This window comes from Acipenser ruthenus, chromosome 6, assembly GCF_902713425.1.
Source record: "Acipenser ruthenus chromosome 6, fAciRut3.2 maternal haplotype, whole genome shotgun sequence".
Classification (NCBI taxonomy): domain Eukaryota; kingdom Metazoa; phylum Chordata; class Actinopteri; order Acipenseriformes; family Acipenseridae; genus Acipenser; species Acipenser ruthenus.
In genome coordinates this window covers 47,811,136-47,826,068 of record NC_081194.1, presented here as the reverse complement: position 1 = coordinate 47,826,068, position 14,933 = coordinate 47,811,136, and the positions used below count along the sequence as shown (strand labels likewise).

Genomic DNA, 14,933 nt, shown 5'->3' with positions numbered 1-14,933 from the left:
GCCATAATGAAAATTCATTTCACATCTATTGGACAACAAATACTAAGCAAAGACACTATTGGTTTCCAAATGTTGGCAAGTATGCTGAAGGTGTCAGGACTTTAGCACTAAATGCACTACAGACTAAAAAATAAAATAAATCTAGGAAATAGTACACAGCAACAGTGTTCCTGGTTTAGAGTGTACATGAGGTCGTAGTTATCATTATCGCACCAACGATACTGCAAAGCTTCATTGATCCTGGATTATACAGCTAATGCACTTCGGCCTGGTCTGACACATACACTTTCCACTCACCTATCCCCTAAGTAGTAAGGACTTTGAACTTTATGGTGACATAATGTCAACTTTCCTACATTGTGAAATGACAAGAACTGAAGTATTAATTTGAGTTGGTTCACACAGGTTTCATATTTTGCAATACTTTATTGCACAGCTATTAAGTTTATCATTACCTATCTGTAACTACTTGGGCTTGTTTCCAGTGCTGGTATTTAAGGTGTCTCTATACAGTAATTTACAATCAACAGAATGGAAACACCTTACAATGCGAGTAATCCTTTCCATTAACTTTCAAAGCTAATTTTCCTAACACTGCATTCTATGATCACAATCTTAAAATTACTGTTGTTTATTCTTAACAATAAAATATACAAATTTCTCTAGCTAAAATATTAACAAGAAATAAATAAGAACTTATGAGTCCGAGTAATGGATTTTCATAACAAAACAAAGACTACAGGTGTGACCAATTCCGGTCCTGGAGGGCTGTTCCACTCTTGGGTTATTGTGTTAAAATAGTCAGACTTTAAAGCAGTTAATAATTGATTGAATTAAATCATTTAGAATAATGTTAAAACAAAGACTTACACCTTTACCATGTGAGAGATTTGCAATTATTTTTTGATCCAGCAGATGGAGACATTTGAGCAATTTTGTCTGAAAGCATACATGTTGTTATGCACCAGTATTCTTGTCTTCAAAGCTTTAAAACTACATATTTTATCTACTTTGTGCTGTGTAAAAAATAACAATTATTTGTCTACTTCTGATACCCTCTACAGAGGCAGTTCAAGGAGGCATTTTTATCTTTCCCCTCTGTATTAAACTTCAGTTACCAAAAGTACATTTTTTTTTCTTTAAAAAAATACTTATGCAAGGCATACAGTGCCTTGCATAAGTATTCACCCCCCTTGGACTTTTCCACATTTTGTAGTGTTACAACCTGGATTTAAAATTGATTTAATTAGGATTTTTTGTCACTGATTAACACAAAATAGTCCATAATGTCGAAGTGGGGAAAAAGATCTACATATTTTTCAAAATTATTTACAAATAAAAAACTGAAAAGTCTTGACTGCATAAGTATTCATCACCTTTGCTGTGACACCCCTAAATAAGCTCTGGTGCAACCAATTGCCTTCAGAAGTCACATAATTAGTTGAATGGAGTCCACCTGTGTGCAATTAAAGTGTCACATGATCTCAGATTAAATACACCTGTTTCTGGAAGGCCCCAGAGTTTGTTAGCCCTTTGCAGTCCATTTATTAAGTGCGCGTAAGGCGCGTCAGGTCCAATTTATTTTCACACGCGCAGTTAATTTTAGACGCGCTGTTTAAAAGTATTTTTTTTTCACAGTCAAACGGGTTTAAAAGGCCCTGCATATCAACAAAGCACTCACTAGGCATCTCCAGCCCCACCCCACCCTTTCGTTCGCTATAGCTTTCACATATGCTAAGAAATAAATAATAATAATAATAATAATAATAATAATAATAATAATAATAGTCGTACATACCGATCAATCATCTCCTGATCACTCGTTTTATCACCAAACTCCTCAATAATGCAATCCAAGTCATTATTTTATTACTATAACATCTCAAAAAAGCTCTGCAAATGTCGGTGATAGTCTCTGTGCGCTGATTCAGTAACAGGCAGCTTGTTTCCTTATGGCCGCCCCTATATGATCCCAGGGGCAGGTATGACTAATCATGAGATACGCCTATTTTTTTTTTTATTTTTTTTTTTATCGGCTTGTCTCGGCTTCTGTTGCTCCCACTCGGCCATTGAATGGTTTTCTCGGCTTTTTCCGTAGAAAAAACGACTACAAACACGTTTTTTGCGTCTTTTTGATGATGTCGGACAGGGTCCGGCAATGGACAAGATAGGAATAATTGCTATGTCAGACCAGGTCCGACAATGGACCGCAAAGGGTTAGAGGGCATATCTAAACAAACAGCATCATGAAGACCAAGGAGCTACCAAAACAAGTCCGGGATAAAGTTCTGGAGAAGCACCAATCAGGGTTGGGTTATAAAAAAATATCCCAAACTTTGAACATCCCCTGGAGCACCGTTAAATCCATTATTAAAAAATGGAAAGAATATGGCACAACCGCGACTCTACCTAGAGAAGGCCGTCCACCAAAACTCAGTGACCAGGTAAGGAGGGCATTAGTCAGAGAAGCAACCAAGAGGCCAATGGTAACACTGAAGGAGCTGGAGAGATCCACAGCTGAGATGGGAGAAACCGTCCTTGGGACAACTATAACCCGGACGCTCCACAAAGCTGGGCTTTATGGAAGAGTGGCGAGAAGAAAGCCATTGCTGAAAAAAACCCATATCAAATCCTGTTTGGATTTTGCCAAAAGGCATGTGGGGGACACAGCAAACATGTGGAAAAAGGTTCTCTGGTCTGATGAGACCAAAATTGAACTTTTTGGCCTTAGCGCAAAACACTATGTGTGGTGCAAAGCCAACACTGCTCATCACCCTGAGAACACCATCCCCACGGTGAAGCATGGTGGTGGCAGCAGCATGTTATGGGGATGCTTTTCATCGACAGGGACTGGGAAACTGGTCAGGATTGAGGGCAAGATAGATGGAGCCAAATACAGGGAAATTCTAGAGGAAAACCTGTTTCAGTCTGCAAGAGACCTGGGACAGGGGCAGAGGTTCGCCTTCCAGCAGGACAATGACCCTAAACACACAGCCAAAGCTACACTGGAGTTGTTTAAAAACAAGAACATGAATGTCTTAGAATGGCCCGGTCAAAGCCCAGACCTCAATCTGATTGAGAATCTGTGGCAAGACTTGAAAATTGCTGTTCACCAACGGTCCCCATCCAACTTGACAGAGCTTGAGCAATTTTGCCATGAAGAATGGGCAAAAATTGCAGGATCCAGATGTGCAAAGCTGGTAGAGACTTACCCAAAAAGACTCACAGCTGTAATTGCTGCCAAATGTGCTTCTACCAAGTATTGACTCAGGGGGTGAATACTTATGCAACCAACAAATGTCTTTTTTTTTGTTTAATTAACTTTTGTGTCACAATAAAAAATATTTTGCACCTTCAAAGTGTTAAGTATGTTTTAATTCCAGGTTGTAACGCTACAAAATGTGGAAAAGTCCAAGGGGGGTGAATACTTATGCAAGGCACTGTAAGCAATATTCGTTAGGGGCAGTTTTTATTTTATTTCAAAGCCTATTTTGTTTTTAAATTACGTTTACAGTTCATGAAACATGAAACATGGTTTATTTAGATTTCCAGAAAGCTTTTGACAAAGTCCCGCATAAAAGATTAATTATCAAACTAAACGCAGTAGGGATTCAAGGAAATGCATGCACATGGATTAGGGAGTGGTTAACATGTAGAAAACAGAAAGTACTGATTAGAGGAGAAATCTCAAAATCGAACGACGTAACCAGTGGTGTACCACAGGGATCAGTATTAGGTCCCCTGCTATTCCTAAATCTACATTAATGATTTAGATTCTGGTATAGTAAGCAAACTTGTTAAATTTGCAGACGCCACAAAATAGGAGGAGTGGCAAACACTGTTGCAGCAGCAAAGGTCATTCAAAATGATCTAGACAGCATTCAGAACTGGACAGACACATGGCAAATGACATTTAATAGAGAAAGGTGTAAGGTACTGCAAAAATGTGCATTATAAATATCACATGGGAGATACTGAAATTGAAGAAGGAATCTATGAAAAAGACCTAGGAGTTTATGTTGACTCTCGGATGCTCGGATATATTGTGAGAAGTGTTGAATTTAAATCAAGGGAAGTAATGTTAAAACTTTACAATGCATTAGTAAGACCTCACCTAGTGTTCAGTTCTGGTCACCTCGTTACAAAAAGGATATTGCTGCTGTAGAAAGAGTGCAAAAAAGAGCAACCAGAATTATCCCGGGTTTAAAAGGCAGGTTGTAAGCAGACAGGCTAAAAGAATTTAATATATTCAGTCTTGAACAAAGAAGACTACGCGGTGATCTGATTCAAACATTCAAAATCCTAAAAGGTATAGACAATGTCGACCAAGGGGACTTTTTTGACCTGAAAAAAGAAACAAGGGCCAGGGGTCACAAATGGAGATTAGATAAAGGGGCATTCAGAACAGAAAATAGGAGGCACTTTTTTTACACAGAGAATTGTGAGGGTCTGGAACCAACTCCCCAGTAATGTTGTTGAAGCTGACACCCTGGGATCCTTCAAGAAGCTGCTTGATGAGATTCTGGGATCAATAAGCTACTAACAATCAAAAGAGCAAGATGGGCTGAATGGCCTCCTCTCGTTTGTAAACTTTCTTATGTTCTTTTAAACCGTTTTAGAAAAGGTTGGATTTTTTTCTCAGTTTTTAAAGCACAGTTTATTTAACCTAATTGAATGTTTCTATACACTCCTTAAAATAATCTTTAAAAAGTCCTTAAAGTTTCGTGAATTGGGCCTAGTATGTCGCCAGGAAAGTGTTAATTCAATGTAGGCGAAAGCTGCTTTAAAAATATCACATTGAAGTTATCGCATACTGGGATACAGTGTCAAACCTAAACTGTTGATCAAGATGAAACTCCTGACAAACATGTTTAACCACAAATTACATGATGTAACCATTTACATAAATGACTCACTGCTTCCAATCTATATTTTTTATTGTTCAGCTGTCTTACACAATGTTGGCTTATAAACCTGAACCTGAAACCAACACCTTGGTTTTGTACGTGATTCTTAATACAATATTGTAGCGATCCGGGGGCGGGGGGGGGGGGGGCGGTGGGGTCTCTCGTTTTCCACTGCAAACACACCTACCTCGAGTGAGTGATTCATGCATCTATACGCTGAGTGTACAAAAAATTAAGAACATCTTCCTAATATTGAGTTGCACCCCCCTTTTGCCCTCAGAACAGCCTCAATTCGTCGGGGCATAGACTCTACAAGGTGTCGAAATTGTTCCACAGGGATGCTGGCCCATGTTGACTCCAATGCTTCCCACAGTTGTGTCAAGTTGGCTGGTAGTGGATCTCTACTCCGAATAGCTCGTTCCATCTCATCCTACAGGTGCTCAACTGGATTGAGATCTGGTGACTGGGCAGGCCACTGCAGTAAGCTGAATTCACTGTCATGTTCGTGGAACCATTCCTGGACAATCCTATCCTTGTGGCATGGGGCATTATCCTGCTGAAAAAATCCATTAGCAGATGGATACACTGCTGCCATGAAGGGATGCACCTGATTGGCAATGATGTTCAGATATCCTGTGGCATCCAAACGTTGCTCCACTTTTATCAAGGGGCCCAATGTGTGCCATGAAAACACACCTCACACCATCACACCACCACCACCAGCCTGCAATGTTGACATCTCTCTCATCAGTGTGAAACAGCAGGAACCAGGATTCATCAGACCAGGCAATGTTTTTCCAATCCTCCAGTGTCCAGTGTTTTCGTTCCTTAGCCCACTGCAACCGCAGTTTCTTGTTTTGCTGAAAGAAGTGGAACTCTGTTAGGTCGTCGGCTGCCATACCCAATTTGTGTCAAGGTACGACGAGTTGTGCATTCTTTTATGGGTCTTTTGGCACCAATGTTGTACTGGACTGTCAGTTGACTAACTGTAGCCCGTCTGTTGCTCTGCACAATTCATGTCAGCCTCCTTTGGCCTCTTTTATCAATGAGCCGTTTTCGACCACTGGCCTGCCGTTGGCTGGATGTCCTTTGGGTGGTGGACCATCTTTGATACACACGGGAAACTGTTGAGCGTGAAAAGCCCAGCAGCGTTGCAGTTCTTGACACACTCAAACCGGTGCGCTTGGCACCTACTACCATACCCCGTTCAAAGGCACTGTAAATCTTTTGTCTTGCCCATTTATCGTCTGAATGGCACACATACACAATCCATGTCTCAATTGTGTCAAGGCTTAAAAATTCTTCTTTAACCTGTTCATCTACACTGATTAAAGTGGATTTAACAAGTTACATCAATAAGGGATCATAGCTTTCACCTGGATTCACCTCGTCAGTCTATTTAATGGAAAGTGCAGGTGTTCCTAATGTTTTGTACACTCAGTGTATATACACCACGTTATACCCTATTCACCAATACATACACACCAACAATAACACACCACATAAAACATAAAACACAAAAACACATACAGGAGTGGGGCACCCCACCACAATAAGTCAGTATTATTTGTATATGAATGTAGGGTTGTCAGTATATGTACATAGGAACAGTGTCAGGTTTATAACAAGCTGAAAATCTGGGTAACAGTCAGCCTTTCATCTGTATAGTCATCATCAAAAATAGCTAACATGTGAATATAGTTCGCTGAAGAAAGTAGAAATGTTGACTACAATTTTTTTTTTCTAGAATGTAGAATAAATCCAATCATGTTTGCTTGCATACAAGTAATGATAATGTACAAATCTGAATATAGATAAAGTCACTGCTGGCTCACTGTAAGCCTGTGTCTGCCTGTGTCTGCCTTTGTCTGCATTTCAGTTTCATTTTTCATGTCTAAAGACGGAGACGTGAGCCTAAATGTGTACATAGTGGCAACAGAAAATATTCTGTCAGCTACACTATCAATATCAATAAATTTATACAGATTTTTTAGCTTAAGGTTCAGTTCTGTATAAACAATATTCCCAAGCTAAGTAAGTTGACAGTAAGTTGTAAATGTACTATATTTTACTGTATAAGGGCCCTTCATTCACTCACTCTTTTCAATATGCAAGACAGATAGCACAATAAATCAGGAGCACAGGATATGTAATACATTATATTTTTAAAGAGTTCAAAAAGGTTTTGGTGCCACTGTATAATAAAAACACTGCCTTTAGATCTTGCCATTCGTATGATGGAATCATATTCGCGCACAGTCCGTACAGCAGACCTTGTTTTTTAATTAATATCTACCTTTGCATACCAGCTCTGTAAGGAACACACAGTACATTGCCTGTTGGGTGTGAGGCCAACATTCCCAGGGTGGGACAAGGCAGGGCATGCACAGACAAAGTCATCTTTCAAATCATGCGTATATTCTCAAAGACAATGTGTGTCCATTATTTGCCAGGTGCTTACAGGCACAGTACCAGTCATCAATCCCATTGCTCTGCTAAAAAGAACACCCACTTACAAGGCTTTGAGTATTTTTTGTTGCTTATCTGTCAATCTGATAGTCAAACAAAGTAAAATAGCACTGGCTCAAACACATGCAAATTGGTAGCTCGCTTACTGTTGTGCTTAAAAACGCGGATTGTGGATCCCGATAGTCTTGCTCCCAGGACAAGAGAGGTATGGTTTAACTCGTCACTTAAAATGAGGCAGCCCTGGAAGAAACAGTAAAAATCATAGTAAAATCATCCTGTTTTATACATTTAGAACCTTCTAAAACATGCAAAAACAACTTTTAAATCTACATGGGACACAGCAATTTTTTATTCTGTGAAAGGCAACACTTAGTTCCAACAGTCACAGATAAAATATTCCTCCTTTCTTGTTCCCTTGTCCCCCCATGAATGAAACCAGAACCTTGGTATGCATTTTGGTACAATTTTATTTACACTTAAATGCTATGTAGTGTCAGTATTTAAGCCATGTCTACATGCACACACTCTTTATATTACATTCTGATGTATGATTTTGAAAAATATAGGCCTATTGCTCGAGTACTTGAGCATTACAATTTCCAAGTACTTGAATCCAACGCCACTGTCCTCTACATACTAGTGTACATAAACCTCCCAAACATTGCCACAAGCCCAATTTTTAAATGCCACTCCAACACACAATCAAGTAATATATTAAGTAATGAATGTAATGTTTACCTAAAGTGACCAGATTTTGAAGTCCTTAAACTGGGACAATATGGAAATATTGTGAATAACTTCCAGGCTACGGGGAAGCTCTAGAGATTTTATTTTCATGTTGGCAATGTTTGATCTTCTTATATCATATTGAAAGTGAATGCAGAGACTCATGGTGATATTCAGTGTTTACTTTAAAAAAAAAGTGAATAAATTATCTTATTGTCTTTGTAATTTCATTTCTACACAAGTATAGTTATTATTTTACACAGTAGCAATTCAGTACTATCAAATTCGGAGATTCTGTTTTATTGCTGATTACTGCTGCAAATCTAGTACCTTTTCTGCTTAAGAAATTTCATCTTCTCTAAGCTATCCTCCAGTGTCCAATCTGCAAACCAGGCCCTTCTTGTATGAAAACATTACATATCTCAATATTTCTATTTATTAAATGGCTACGTCATAGAATCTATTTTTTTCAAACTATTTAATTTCTTACCATTTAATATAACATGGTATTTGTTCTGTATATTTTATTTCTATTGCAGTTTCTGCTTGGATCATTAGTGTACCATGATTAATAGTTTTTTTTTCCATCCACTTTCTACTATTAAACTATTACTATTAAAAGGAGATGAAATGTGTTAAATATCCTATATTTTGACTGTGTGTAATAAATGAAGCCCACTAATCAGATGTTCTGAGTTTTGTTAAGAAGCTGCCCAGATCGCACAAAAGGGAATTCCCTTTAACATGCTGTAAGCTGACGGGCATCACTTAAAATGGAAAGGAATCTGTTAAAAACGTGCTAATTGTATGATGAAATTTCCTGCCTATTTCTGTTTTAAATAACTACGTATTTTACGAAGGCTAATTTCTTGCCTGGAATTAATTTTTTTGAGTCAGTATAGGCTGACATATAGATCAAGGTGTAATAAGATTAAATCGTATTCCTTTTCTGATCAAATGAAATGTTGTCATGTCTTTACTTATGAAATAAATACTATTTAATCGTCCTTAATATAAGCATAAGCATTAGCCTATGTAAAATGCGCAGATAAATTTTCAGATTGTCAGGAGACGCTTACTCATTATCATTGATTGGTAGTGAAAAACTGCAGGCAGGACATCTCATCATACGATTAACACTTTAACAGGTTCATTTCTGTTTTAAGTGATACCTGTCAGCTTAAAACATATTAAAAAGTATATTTGGGAAAAAAAGATTTGAGAAACTTAAAAGGGAAAAGTATTTTTTCGTGCCGTATTCTGTGAGATTTATATAATATAATATAAGTTATTATGATTAATGTGACAGGTTTCATCGTCTTTTGTGAGATGTAGTGACTTTATTTGTAGAGGACAAAAAGTTGTATTAAAAATATATATTTATTTTACAATTGATGGTTACTGGGATAATCTTACGATTATAACAGATTTCAAAACTGCTGCATTCATGATTCGCAAGTACTGTCCTTCTCATAGGGGATAATGTGATCGCATCCTGTTCCGCTCACTCTATGGCAAATGTTGTTATGGATATTTGCTTTTTACTGCCATCAGGAGCTCCATTCACAGTAATTTTAGATTAAACTTTAACCCTTTGCGGCCCCATGTCGGACATTGCAATTATTCCTATCCGGTCCAATGTCGGACCCTGTCCGACATCATCAAAAAGACGCAAAAAACGGGTTTCTAGTCGTTTTTTGTCCAGAAAAAGCCGAGAAAACCATTCAATGGCCGAGTGGGAGCGACAGGAGCCGAGACAAGCCAAAAAAAAAAAAAAAAGGGCGTATCTCATGAATAGTCATACTTGCCCCTTGCATCAGATAACGGCGGCCATAAGGAAACAAGCTGGCTGCTATTGCATCAGCGCTCGGAGAATATCACAGACATTTACAGAGCTTTTTTGAGATGTTATAGTAATAAAATAATGACTTCGATCGCATTATTGAGGCATTTGGTGATAAAACGAGTGATCAGGAGATGATTGATCGGTATGTACGACTATTATTATTATTATTATTATTATTTATTTCTTAGCATATGTGAAAGCTATAGCGAACAAAAGGGTGGGGCGGGGCTGGATATGCTAGTGAGTGCTTTGTTGATATGCAGGGCCTTTTAAACCCGTTTGACTGTGGAAAAAAATACTTTTAAACAGCGCGTCAAAAATGAACTGCGTGCGTGAAAATAAATTGGACCTGACGCGCCTGACACGCACTTAATAAATGGACTGCAAAGGGTTAAACTTGTGGTACGCCAGTTTTGTTTGGCATAATTTACATACCACGTTTTTTTCGTCCGGTTCCTCAAAATACTTAAACATTGCTTCGCCTTGTTTCGTTGTTTAGAGATGGTATTTTATTAAAAAATATAACAAACATCAGAAAAAACGTGTGTCATTAACTCTCTTACCACAGACTGGATACCATACCATGCCTACTACAACATGAACAAAAAGTGCGCCACTGAAGTGCCAGATCGACCGAGGATAACACCCGCCCCAGTATCAATCCTTCTGTTGCACCAATAAGAAAAACTACTTGGAGGCGATTGCCAAACCCCTTCCTTTTTATAATATCCGCCCTTACTCTGGCACCACTGCAGTCGGATACTGTACATGATAAATTACTAAAATGAATACATTAAAAAAATATGCATTTGATAAAATTTGTTACAGGACTGGTTATACATCTAGCATATTATTAAACATTTGACCGCTTCTTTATAGTTTATATGTTTAAAATTCCCATTCCTAAACCTTGGAGTTCCATATCTTTATTAGGGCAGTCCATCTACAACAATATTTTTAGTTTGCAAAAAATATAATTAAAAAAGGCATGAAAATACTTTGCTTTTGTTTTTTGAAGAATGATTGCTGTTTTGCATGTTTGTTCTATGGCCATTTTGTATACCTTTGTAAATGTTCTACTTGGGTTGGTTTTTAAGGAAGTGGACAAAAGCTTGGTAAGTTAAGGTGGGGGTCATTCAGTTTTCACAGCCAGATAATTCCCCCTTCTCTAAATGTGCGTTGCTGAGTTTCTATGTGTTTTTAAGCATAACAACAGCATGACAAAAGTATGCTTAACTCTAAATCAGCCAAAGACCGAAATGTCTTGTAACCACTTGACCGTTTATTTTTCTATACCTGCAAGTCCTAAAAAAAAAAGGCAATTTTTAAGGTGAGGTTTGAATTTATTAGCTTTATATCCTATTGTAATTGTAGTTTGAAATACAATACACAAAGTAATTACCAGTCTCAGTCAGAAAACTCATTACAATAATAAAAACAAATAAAATCATCAAATTATACCAATAAACTGGTGACACTGTTTCAGTTTTTTCTTTCTTGTGCTCACAGTATCTTTGGTTGGTGTCAAAGCTTAAAACTACATTTTAAGTATGAATAGCCCTTACCTTGCCAACTAGTGCTGGAATGTTCATGGAGTTGGTAGCAAAGCCCATTCCAAATGTCATAGAATCTTCTACTCCCAGAAACGTTGCCACCAGGTCTTCCAGTTCATTGTGGATGTCAAGGTTGCCTGTAAAGAATTGAGAATTGGAAGCCTTAGTTTTCAAAACATCCTGCCAAACACTTTCAGTGCCAATAACAGGAAACCTGGTCATGGCAACATGAGGCAACATTCATTGTCCTGCCTTATATTGTTAAAATTAAATGTCAAATCAGTATTACTGTAGATAAACATTGACTTATGGTATCATGATGGTATAACGAATTGATGGAAACTCAATATATTACCAAGACTGCAGCCACACCTGTTGGGTATTGCTTCTAATATCCTTGGCCAAATATACTCCACATTTACAGTAATGTTTTTACATTTTAAAACAAATGCGTGACATAATAATCTCTCCAATTTCATTTTTTAATCTTTCTGTAAGAGATTCTTTACCCACAGTCCATCCCAATTGTGTTTATTCATGGACATCTTGCATGTAAGTGCAGTCAAACCTTACGAGGGAGCTCATTGCACAACCTTTCATTTAAATAGACACCCAAAGCAACCACTACTTCAGTTAGAAAATGATTCATAATCAAGATTAACAAGTAGTTCAGCTAACACACATGACTCGTTGTGGTTGTAAGACATTGTTACATTGGTTGAGATTCTGAATAGGGTGGAGGAGGCCTTTCTAAAAGCAGGAGAGGAGTATTGTGCAATCCCAAAATGTTTTAAATGTGTGAAGTCAGAGCTTATGAAAGGTAGGGAGCAAAGGCAATGGCTGCAGACAGAGCCCTGGTGCAGGAGGACACCACGAGAGGTTCCCCTCAGTTACAGTATGGGCCTCTCTCTTGAAGAGACTAGGGGGCTAGGTTAAGACTATTCAATTCACTTGTGACTTTTTGAAACCAGACCTGAAGGCAGATTTTTGTGAGGGATTAATATATACAGGATTTGGCCAAAAAACACTTAAAGACCAGTGATATGTAGCCCATACATTTGTATACATTGGGTGTCCCCCAGTAATGTGTTATGCAAATGGAATACCACACATGTATTATGTTATTCTGAGATTACCCAGCACAAAACTGGTTAATGCTACCTACTTCTAGAATTATTGAGATAATCCTATAATTAACATAGTTCTACTGGACCATTACCAATTAAAAAAGCGGCAGCTCCCAGTTTTAGTCTTAATAGACAAGCCAGACTTTGAATGTGGGCTGATAGTAGGCCGTTGTTGGAAGATGCTTCCATATCTTAGACTGCATAAAGTGGATTGTCTTCACTCTGCTGGAACAAACTACAGAAGTCCAGCTCCAAAACCCTGATTGAATTAGAGGAGTAAATCAAGAAAAATTCAAACAAATTCATCCGGTCTAATCAGTGTCACCCTGGCTGTCTGTGGTGGCCGTGCGCATTTAACTTGCATGCATGCAGTTGTTAACAAATCCAACGCCAATTAAAACTTAGCTCTGCTCTGCCTAATCAGCTGTTGTATCCTTACATCAAGCTCTGCATCTGTTTAGCAATCTGGAAAAGTGAGATTCGCCAAGTTCAACGCTAGATCTCTTAGCACATGTTGTATAAAACTGATTACTGTATAAAGGTTTTAAGAAAGAAAAACAGTCAAAGTAATTAAATGTTGAATAGCTGTTGCTCATCAAGTGATTTACTTGACTGGTTAAGTGTTACCAAAGGTATTGAAACAATAAGGTAAATAACGAGTTTGTTTGGCCGAGGATACCAAATTCAAGCTGTGATTACCAACTCAGTTTTAAATACCACAGCTTGTCCTATTTACACTTTATATAGGCTAAACATAACACAGACACCCTTTGCAGCAGGAACTGTCTACATTTGTGTGGTGATAATTCAGAATTAGACAAAAGTACACATGGCTAAATATACCACAAATGGAAAAGTTATTCAAGAATCTGAAGGTCAATATCCTTATAAAAGTAAAAGCATAGCAAGTGCAATAAAGCATTGGAAGCTTTGTAAAACCAATAGAGACATTTTAATTTAAGCAACACACCAGGGTAAAATATGGTAAATGCACAAAATAAGACAAACTGCACAATTTACTGTGGAAAATGTTCCAAAGGGTAATTGATCTAAGTTTTAACAGTAACTTCTTGTCATTAAAGTCATTGAAAATAGTCAACAGTGAGGTGCTGATAAAAAAAAAAAAAAAAGAGCCAAGCAAAATGTTTTTTTTTTTTTTTACTTCATAATTAATATAACATGTGACAAGCTGGCTTTAGTGGTTATGTCAGAGCAGAAAGGAGTACACAGACAGACAGAGGTTGCAGTGAATCTGAGACGCTGCGGCGCTCAGCGTTTTATGAACACACAGAAAATAAAAAAGGATGAACAAAACAGAAGACAGGACACGGCACTTTACGCCAAAATAAATAGACAAACAAAACGGACTAACACTTAACAAACGGTGGACGGACAGACACACAAACACAGTGAGTCTAAATAAACAAACAAGTACCGTGCTGGTCCTACCAGCACGCAATAGCAATTGTTATATCTTTAGCTTTACTTTACTTTCCTCCTCTCTCCCATTCTCTACTCACCGAACACCCAACCCCGAGTGAGTAAAACGTGCATCTATATATACTGTTGTGCCGGGATTCAATTCCTAATTAATTATTCACTTGAATCCCAGCACGTGAATTAATTATGTGCAACCCCGTGCTCACATATTAAATACTTTAAATGCACTTGAAGTGAAGTGCAATCCCTGTGTCTAAATACAATTAACATTTTAAATACTCGTGCTCATTGCCCACATTATATCCCGTGTACCAACTACAATACACCAACATTAACACACGTAACATACCACATAAAACACAAAAATACACACAGGGGCAGGGCACATTGCCACAAACACAAAAAGACAACTTTTCCAAATGTCAAACCTGATAATGAAGTAATTCGTCTTGTCACATCTAATCCAGACACACTGTGTACAAAAAACCTTTATTCTACTGCTGCACCTCTGTGGTTTGCCAAGTTACATGTGCTCAGTTTGATATGCCCCATGTAAACAAATGAGTACCATCAACCACTCCAAACCTGCAGCTTTCCCTGCGACTCACTGAATGTTCTCATTTTGATGGTTTTAATACTGAATCTGCTGCGGTATGTCATAATGCCAGAATTTCAAAGCTTTAACTGATACAGTTTCATGAATATCAATCAATATTTTATTCTTAAACTCTCTCAAAGTTAAAGCTTATAGTCACTTACAAGACCTTGTTTGTTTCCATACCCATTGTACATTTCTGCATATATGTGGTTGTGTGTGTATAATTATATATACACTCAAGCACAGTACAGGCCAGTTTTCTATTGT

At 37.8% G+C, this 14,933-nt stretch overlaps 1 protein-coding gene across 1 annotated transcript in view; it reads right to left on the bottom strand.

Moving 5' to 3' along the window:
• sptlc3 (serine palmitoyltransferase, long chain base subunit 3) overlaps positions 1-14,933 on the bottom strand; it is a 72,028-nt gene that overhangs the window by 33,027 nt on the left and 24,068 nt on the right. Inside the window, exons 5-6 of the mRNA XM_034017622.3 lie at positions 11,514-11,638; positions 7,523-7,616 (exon numbers count right to left, since the gene is read on the bottom strand). Coding sequence (XP_033873513.3) covers positions 7,523-7,616; positions 11,514-11,638 — 219 coding nt within the window. The remainder of the gene's footprint in view (positions 1-7,522; positions 7,617-11,513; positions 11,639-14,933) is intronic.